General features: G+C 54.5%; 1 protein-coding gene across 1 annotated transcript; it reads left to right on the top strand.

Moving 5' to 3' along the window:
- Window positions 1–771: 771 nt before the first annotated feature.
- Window positions 772–5,545, top strand: AK4 (adenylate kinase 4; the record flags this gene model as incomplete). The annotated part of the gene is made up of 4 exons (XM_010136530.1): window positions 772–891; window positions 3,280–3,452; window positions 3,800–3,918; window positions 5,440–5,545. Coding segments are annotated over 4 exons (518 nt in total), but the record flags the coding sequence as incomplete, so codon positions are not given.
- Between the last annotated feature and the right edge of the window lie 3,559 nt (window positions 5,546–9,104).

Genomic DNA, 9,104 nt, shown 5'->3' on the forward strand with positions numbered 1-9,104 from the left:
TGATAAATGGGGACACCAGCTGTTCCTGATGACGGTTGTAACAAACTTTGTGCCTATGAGCCAAAAGCTGCCAGATCTGCAAGTACCTGCAAGTTGCAACATCTGCGTGTTGCTTAAATGCATCCTTTGTCCTCATGGCTTTACTGGAAACCTCCTGTGAGGCACCACAATTTGCAGCTGTGACTCTGTGCATATAGGAACAGGCATTCTTCAGCTGGACAGGGAGCTGGACCAGCTTATCTAGACTGGGCTCTTCCCAAGAGATGCTGGACCAGATGATTCTTGGTCCTCTGAACCTGGATGCTCTGGTTCCATGATTATTTACATCCTGTGTCGGGCACTGAGACTGCTTTGAGCCAGGCAGCGGGATGTTGGCCAGATCTGCGGTCTGGGATGGGGTGACCGTCCTGCTGTTGTAGGTGTGTGGACCTTGGTGGCATCAGGACATTTAATAAACCCGAAGGAGCTCCGTGCCTAGCACACGGTGCACGTGCCCAGCATGGCAGGGGTGGTGCTGGTGCCCCTTGCCACTGCGGCCACGTGAGGGTTTGGCTCGTGTGGTGTTTGCTGTGTTCCTGCTCTCCATTTCCATTTCTATGGCACCAAAAGGACCGCGTGGCCCCTGGCTATCAGCCACAGTGGCTATGAGCAGAGGGATGATGCTGAAAAGCTCCTGGAGGAGCAGGCAGAATTTGTGGGGGAGCAATGATTGTTACGCAGAAATGTCATGCCTTTTTTTTTTCCCTTTGTTTTTTTTCTTCTCTTGAACAGAAGTTGGCGTCTTGGCAAAGCAGTACCTTGAGCGAGGCCTTCTGGTGCCGGACCACGTCATCACGCGGGTGATGATGACGGAGCTGGAGAAGCGGCGAGAGCAGCACTGGCTGCTCGATGGTGAGTGCAGTGGTGACGTCCCCTCAGGACTGGAAAACCTCAGCTCCCTTTAAAACATTATGGTGCTGCTTATGGTTTGGCAGCACCAGGAGAGAGTAAAACCAGAAGCCTTTGCTGGTCGTGGGAGGAGAGGCAGGAGCCGACCTGCTGGCAGAGGCACCTGCCTGTGGGCATTTCTTCCCTCTGCCCTAAGCAGCAGCCTGTGCCTGTCCAGCTGAGCCCTTGGCACGCATCCGGGATGGGAAAGGCAGGGAAGGAGATCGGTGTTTCACAAAGCGGAGCCCGTGAGCAGAGCGGGGCTGGAGGCAAGCCAAGAAAAACCTCTTACCGCCTCTGTATGTGTGTGAATAAGGTGCTCATCGCAAGCCCAAGGCCACCTGAGGTGTGGATGGAGAAGACACCGAGAGCAAACCGGCAAGGCAAGCAGTGAGAGGAGCAGCAGAGGGTTTGCCAGGAGCCCCTGCAGCCCTCCACCGGTGGCAGCAGCCGTGGAGCATTGCTGCCGGAGGCCTGGGAGCTGGCAAGTGCTGATGGCAGCTCTTGAAACTGCTCTGGGGCTTGGTTAGGGGATGGGGCAGGGCTCGGTGGGTCACACTTACCTGCGGTGTTGGGCAAAGACAAGTGTGACATATGGGGAGGAGCGGCCGTGGCTGTTGTAGGGGAGAAATCCTCCCTTGCCAATCTGCTGCAGCTCTTTGAAAGAGTCAGTGAACGCGGAGGTAAGGCTGAGCCAGTGGATTTATAACAGACTGGGGCTTTCAGAGAGCTCTCAGGCTCCTCACAGGGAAAATACAAAATAGTTTACAACTGAAATAAAGTCCCTGGTCTAGTGCCATGGGCTGGAGGGTCCAAGCTGCTTCTGCACATGGCCTTGGGTGGCTGCAGAGGAGGGGTGGCTCATGCTGGGGCTTGGGGTCTGGCTGAGCAATTCTCACCCCAGCAGGCACCTGGGATCCTGCAGTGTTGGCACTGGGCGATCCGGCAGCATTGCGCCCCTGGGCCCAAAGGGTGGGTATCAGAGACCTCAAGCCCTGGAGGTTCAGGCTGCCTTGAATATGCCTGTAAATCCCCGCTATTAAAATGTCATCATTCTTACAACACCACCACTTAATTCATCAGGCAACACAGCGATTAACAAACAGTACAGCAACAAGCGCTGCGTAAACAAGTACACATTTCGCTGTACTAAAACCGCGGTGTTTCAACATGTCAGTGGAGGTTTGCTTCGACACGCTCACATCCAGGTTCTTGCAGCTCAGGATGTTGATTTATGACCCCCAGCAGCCTGGCCTGGGAACCAGCTCCCATTTCATCATGGCTTTGCATCCAGAGGTCCTGCTGAGGGTGCTGCAAGGGTGAAACAATTCCAGCTGTGGGCTGGTAATGAGGATTTCGGGAGCTGCCTGCTTTGTATGCCGAGCTCCGCTTCTACCAGGATGGTCAAGGGACGGGCTGCCCCGGAAGCTAAAACCTGGATGCAGGCAACAGCGATGCCAGCAGCCCTGTGCTGTCACATTCCTCCACCTAATTCATCTTCCGGGAGTGCGGGCGGGTGGCTGCAATCAGAGTCCCGCTCCAGCAGTGCCATGACAAGGAACATATTTATTCCAAGTGGTCCGTCTGATAAGATAAATAACAGACCGACTCCACGTGGTAAGGCAGGTTAAATGTGTTCTTTCTCATAATGACTGGTTCGTTCCTGTGACAATGCCCTGACAAGCTCTCAGCTAATAATACGCTGCTTGGGAAAAGCCTGGGAGGTCTCAGAGGGTTTTGTGGATGTCAAGAAAGGTTCAAAAAATGAAAACAGGGTGTTGTCAGCAGAGAAAACAGAAGAGGGGACAGGCTCAGAGGCACCCGTGGTTGCAGCCCAGTGGCAAGAGCAGATGCTCCCACCACTCACTGGCTTTTCTGAGCAGGAGGTAGCACTCGGTACCTCCAGAGGACAGGGGTCTCAGAGAGCTGGGCGACAGCTCTGCATTTTTTCACAGTATCCTTGTCCTCTGTGTAAACCAGCAGTGTGTAACTGCACACTGTTTCCTTCAGGTTTTTCTTTGTCATTCAGCCTCTATCCTCATTTTGTCATTCCCTGTGCCCTCCTACTTTCCCCAGCCCCTGTGCAGGGATGCCAGCCCTGCACCAGACACGACTTTGCAGGAAAACATGAGCCCGCAGCGACCCCCGTGTAGTATTTTGGGAGTGGGTGCTGTCGGAGCTATTTTTTCTTGTAGCCATATGGTGGATGCCTGTCTTTCACACCGCTTGTGCTGCAGCGAGGAGTCGTGGTGGTTTCACAGCTCCAGGGCTGCGGGGTGGGTGGTTTTGACTCCATCACTGCTGCTTTCGTGCCTCCCGTGACAGCCCCTTTCTGTCGCGGTGCCTGCACAGGTTTCCCTCGGACGCTGGGGCAAGCCCAGGCGCTGGACAGGATCTGCGAGCTGGACCTGGTGATCAGCTTGAACATTCCCTTTGAGACGCTGAAGGATCGGCTGAGCGCCCGCTGGGTCCACCCTGCCAGCGGGAGGGTGTACAACATGGACTTCAACCCCCCCCACATCCAGGTACGGGCCCGTAGCATCGTGGCAGTGGTGGCTGGGAGCAATTCACGGAAGGAAAAGGCCAGAGAAGCCTTTCTCTGTGTGAGCTGAGATGGTAAAAAAGCATCGGGGAGGAAATCCCAGGTAGGAAGCATTGAGCACCGGCGGGCTTTGCCCTGGGGAGCCATCCTGAAGGAGTTGTGCTAAACGTTGATTAGGACAATGGGATGTATGTGAACTGCTGTCCAAGGATGCTCGATCGATGCGAAACAGCTTGAGGCATGTGGCAGTGGCTGCGTGGCGGGGAGCTGCAGCATGGGCAGAGGGGCCGGTGCTGCCTCCATCAAGGGATGATGTTTGCCTTTCTGCAGGGTGTCGATGACCTGACGGGCGAGCCGCTGGTCCAGCGTGAGGACGACAAACCTGAGGCTGTTGCTGCCAGGCTCAGAAAATACAAAGATGCTGCAAAGCCAGTAATAGAGCTGTACAAGTGAGTTGGACCACGTGAATAAACAATGACGTGCCCGTAAAAACAGGCACGAGTGCTGCTTCCACCAGCCGGTCCCATGGCCTCATCCTGACAACCAGGGGAGTCCCAGCACGGCCCCCAGCAGACTTTGGGGGGTAGATCACTGCACTTAGTGGCACAAAGCCCAGCCCCTCCTTGTAGCCAAGCCCTGACCCTGTCTGGAGGGTGGAGGCTGGTGTAAAGAAAGTCACAGCTCCTGATTGTTGTGCAGGGCTGCTCAAAGGGCTTTGCTGGTGCTGGCAGTGGGAGGGATTTTATGGCTGTGGCAGAAGGTACTTGCAAATCCCTTCTGGCCCCCCACCTCTGCTGCACAGGGTGGAAGCCTGTTTGCTTCCAAACCAAATCAGCTGAGAGTTTTACCTTCCTTTTGGGTGAGCGTCCTCCAGCACAAGATGGAGAAGCTCAGAGGTGCCTCAGACCCTGCCCTGTCCACACAGAGCCATCACTGAGCAAGCCGAGGGTCTGCGGGAGGGTGGGGATGGTGATCACAGAATCACAGGATTGCTTGGGTTGGAAGAGCCCTTCCAGCGCCTCGAGTCCCCCTGTTCTGTTCCCCAGCACTGCCAGGTCCCCACTGCCCCTGTCCCTCAGCACCACCTCCACACGGCTGGGAAACCCCTCCAGGGATGGGGACTCCACCACTGCCCTGGGCAGCCTGGGACACGCCTGCACAACCCCAACGGGACAGAAATGGCTCCTCAGGGACAACCTCAACCTCCCCTGGTGCAACTGGAGGCCGGTTCCTCTCGTCCTGTCACTTGTTCCTGGGGAGCACAGACCGACCCCCACCTCGCTCCAGCCTCCTGTCAGGGAGTTGTCAGAGCCAGAAGGTCTCCCCGGAGCCTCCTTTGCTCCAGGCTCAACCCCCCCAGGTCCTTTTCCCCAGGCCCCCAAAGTGTCTAGGTAAAGGACAGGGTGATTGGGAAGAGGGTGGGAAAAGGGCAAGACCCCAGGTCTGGTTCAGATCAGTCTGCTGGGAGCAGACGTCTTTCAGGGCCATCATCCCTGGTTGAGTTGGGACTGGACGGATTGCTGTAGGGTGGCCATCCACTGCTGAAAGGAAGTGAGCGCCCGGGAGCATTTGTAGAAGCAGAAGTGTTCCATGTGGGTCCCTTGCAGGAGAGGGGGGAGAACTGGGACCATGAATTTCCCACTTGCTCAAGCACATGAATCAGTCCTGCTGATTTACGTCTATAAAGCATTTTAGAGAGCAAGTGGTCTTTAGGGGGACAAGGGTGAGCTGTCATCCTGGGTAAAGGGATCATTCGTGGTTATTTGGGTTTGGCTCATCCACGTGCAAGTGCAGCTGGGCTCCTCCCAGTGAGCAGCCACCGCTCATCCCCGTTATCCCCCTGCTTCCACCCGAAAAAAAAGCCTTGGGTAAGCTTCCAGCCTGGCCGGGCTGCCCCCTGCCAGCCTGCCTGCACACACCCCTGTCCCCAGAGGGGCTGGTGCTGACTTCTCCTCCCGCCTCTCTTCCAGGAGCCGGGGCATCCTTCACTCCTTCTCGGGGACAGAGACCAACAAGATCTGGCCGTACGTGTACACTCTGCTTTCCAGCAAGATCCCACCCCTTCTCTCGGAATAGGAGAACTAAACAGCTTTTGCCAAGGACCAAGAGTTAATTCCGTCACGGACTGGTTTCTCTGCACGGTGCTGGGGCTGTGCGATCATGTGGTATCTAAAGTCCCTTCCCCGGGAGTGCTGGGTGACATCGGGTGGTTATAGCCAGCGTCAGGGTGAAAAGATCTTTGCTTATATGGTCCAGTCTGTTGGAATAAGGGTTTTTTCTCTCTTTTGAGGCTATAAAGTATTCCTGCCTGTGGTCCACAGCCAGATCAGTGATTCAGACCTGGGTGATGATGTTACTGGGTTTACACAGCTTGCCATGATGTCCTTGCTGCCCCCATACAACCCCCAGTCTCTGTCTGAGCCTACAACGCCCCATCCTCTTGCTCCACAGTACTGTTTACTACAGGTTACGCTCTAGGTTAGGGGATTTTTCTATTAATTATTTTCTATTAAATTTATTTCTTAGAGAAATAAAGCTCTAAAAAGCAAGACTTAGCCCAGCAGGGATTGGTGAGCGACATGGAGAACGTGTACACTACAAAACTCAGAAAGGTGAAGGTCCCGTTTCCAGCATTAATACACATAAAAGAGGGGTTGGGGGGTAAACATTCACTTGTGCTTCTTCCATAGAGTGAGATGAAACCCCTGTTAGAAAAAGCTGCTGTACAGTCTGGTTTTCAGGAGATGCTGTGACACTGAGCAGGGTCCGTGCTGGGGATGAGTGGCATTCCTTTGTGCTCACCTTGTTTGTAGCTTTTACTGCTACAAGATACAGTCGTGTTATAAGAGTTTCTCCCAAAGATTTATTTTAACGTGCGCTTCAGTTTGGGGGAGAGATCAAGTCATTCCATTTTCTGTGCTGCCTGTGTCCTTGAGGCCCCCTGGAGCTGTGGGGGGGGTGTGTGTGCCCTAAGCGGCTGCAGCGTCCCTGGCAGAAGCAGCTCCCTCCCCATGAACCCTCAGGGTGGTGAGAGGTGAGAGCCTTCCCTTCCTGGGGACATGGGCAGGGACTGCCCAGCGTAGTGCCCAAGCATTCCCTCAAGGTTTACAGCAGCATCTGAGCGTGTCGCTCCTCTTCTCGCGTGCAGGAGCTTTGTGGCTGTGGAGTGGCTGTTCTCAACTGGAAGTACTGTGACCCTCTTTGGTAGTAGGATGCAGTACCTAAGCAATGGGGACGTTCTTTCCGTCTCCTCGAGTTGCCTTATTTTGTAGACTATATATTTAAGAAAAAAAGCAAGATGTGTATTTTTAAAGGTTTAAAAAAACAAAGAGTGCTGAATTTTAGCATCGACTTTCAGGAAGTCGGCATGAGGCTGCTTGTGTTCACAGAACTCGCTGCGGTCTGCCATGGGTGGCTTGGCAGGAGGGCAGCAAAGCTGTCGCTCCCTGCCACCCGTTTGATTAATGAGAGCAGCCTGGGCAAGTTCCTGTTGCTGAAATGTCACTGTTTTTATTTTGGCGTGGAGAGCGGCCCTGCGGCAGGGGAGGGAGAGCGGACTGCCTTTTTTAGGGATGCCCAGGCTCCGTGTGCGAAACTTCAGCCTATCTTCAGGAGTCTTTTATCCCAGCCGAGCCACCCACATCTGCATGCTCTCAGAGGAGCCCCTGGTGTTTTCTCCCTCCTTTCGAGGCAGCTTTGTCCTGGCACTCTCCAGATAATAGAGCCAGAAACCATTGGGCATCAGCTGTGCGAGATCTCTGCCCACAGGGAAAGCCATGATGAAAGCATCCCACTCCAGATGGGAGTTTCCTGGCTGGGAGTGGAGGGAGCGCCAGGTTTCAAAGCTGTCCCTGGGGGCCTTTCCATCCTCCCTGGAGCTCCTGGGCTGGGAGGATGCAAATCTTCCACCCTGCAAAAAAATCCTGTTGAAGAAAGATTTTTGATTTTCCCGTGACCCTTTGATGAAGGTCTGGGCTGGTTTTAAACTCAAATCTAGAAACAGCCACAATGAGTGTGCTGTTTTCTTTCTAAGTACTGGGCAGAGGGGGAGGAGATGATGGAGGGGTGGGGGGCGAGTTTAGCCTATAAAAGCAGCCTGGCTGCAGCCGAGTGCCAGGCAGGGTGGCTGCTCCCTGCTCTCCCTTGCCTGGCTCTCGTGTCTCACCCTTCCCCGCAGAGAGGCTCACCCCACGCAGCGCCCAGCGGCAGGACAGGGCTTGCAGACAGCTTTGCCCCAGGAGAGCCGCCCGCGCGCTGGTTTGAAAGGCTTTGAGCCCTGTAGTAGATGTAGAAACCCCGTGCCTCTGCATGCATCGAGCCCTTGGGGTTGTCTTTTCTACCAGAGTTGTTGTACGGTGCATTTTCAAGGACCAAACACCAGCAGGGATGAGGTCCCGGAGCGACACGTGTCTCTTGTTCCTCTCCGCCGCATTCCCCTTTGGTACTTTACTGTGAATCTCACCTTTTCTAAAGCGACAGCAATTTTGTACCAACCCAAGACACTGTGGGTCTCCCCGTGTGCGGGGCACCGCAGGCATGTCACGCTGAGTCTTCTCCCAGGAGTTTCTTCCCGGTGAATTGCTGTAGCTATTCTACTGCTTGAAAGATGTAAATAAATTCTTTCTCCTGCTTACCCCTGCGCCGGCAGTGTCTGAGTTACCCTCGATCTCCCCTGAAAGCCGGGGCTGTGAGATGTGCCTGCAGGTAACAGGTCGGTTTTGACCTGGGGTTTCTTTGTAGGAGCTGAGGAGGAGGAGGGGGGAAGAAGAGGAGTCACAGCATCCCCACTTGAACTCAAGAGAAAATCCCTCAGTAAAGGGAGTCCCCTAGATTTGGGGCTTGGGCACTATACTGCTGTTTGGGTCCTGGAACAGGCTGCCCAGGGAGGTGGTGGAGTCCCCATCTCTGGAGGGGTTTAACAGCCGTGTGGAGGTGGCGCTGAGGGACATGGTGTAGGGACCCTGGCAGTGCTGGGGGAACGGCTGGACTCGAGCTTAAAGGTCTCTTCCAACCAAACCAATTCTGTGATTCTGTGTGATTCTGCCTTATAGCCACCTCCTTTATTTGGTATAATCCAAAATATCAGTGAAAAAGTTGGTTCTGATGGTGCAGGTGGAGCCGGTTGCTCCTGCCCTCCCATCCTTCTGGCACATGAAGTGTTTTTTATTTCCTGTTTAACTTTCTCCAACAGAAGCGATGGAGAGCATTAGGCTCTGGCTATGGCCTGTGGCTCCTGTAATCCGTCGCATGTATTTTGGTAGAGGGAATTAGAAGCCACGAGCTGAAGTGCCTCCACCCATCACTAGTGGCTTGCAGATCCAAATGTTTTTTCTTTTTTCTTTAATTCCCAAATAGCAGCTTGGGGCGCTCGGTCCCCTGTTTGGAGTAAGGAGAGACTCAGGAACGATGAGGAGAAATAAAAATAAAAGGGTCAGAAGCAGCGCAGCCACTGCCTGGGAGGTGAGAAAGCAGAGGCACGGCTGAGGGTCGGCCTTGGCATCCGTGGGCAAAGGAGCTGAACCTGACGGGAGCGGTGTGGGTGATGCTGGGGTGCAGGGTCCTGGCAATCCGGAGGCAGAGGAGGGCTGGAGTGCCTCCACGCAACAACATCTGAGGGTGTGAGGACAGATAAACA

This window comes from Buceros rhinoceros, unplaced genomic scaffold (genome assembly GCF_000710305.1).
Source record: "Buceros rhinoceros silvestris isolate BGI_N320 unplaced genomic scaffold, ASM71030v1 scaffold30295, whole genome shotgun sequence".
Lineage (NCBI taxonomy): Eukaryota > Metazoa > Chordata > Aves > Bucerotiformes > Bucerotidae > Buceros > Buceros rhinoceros.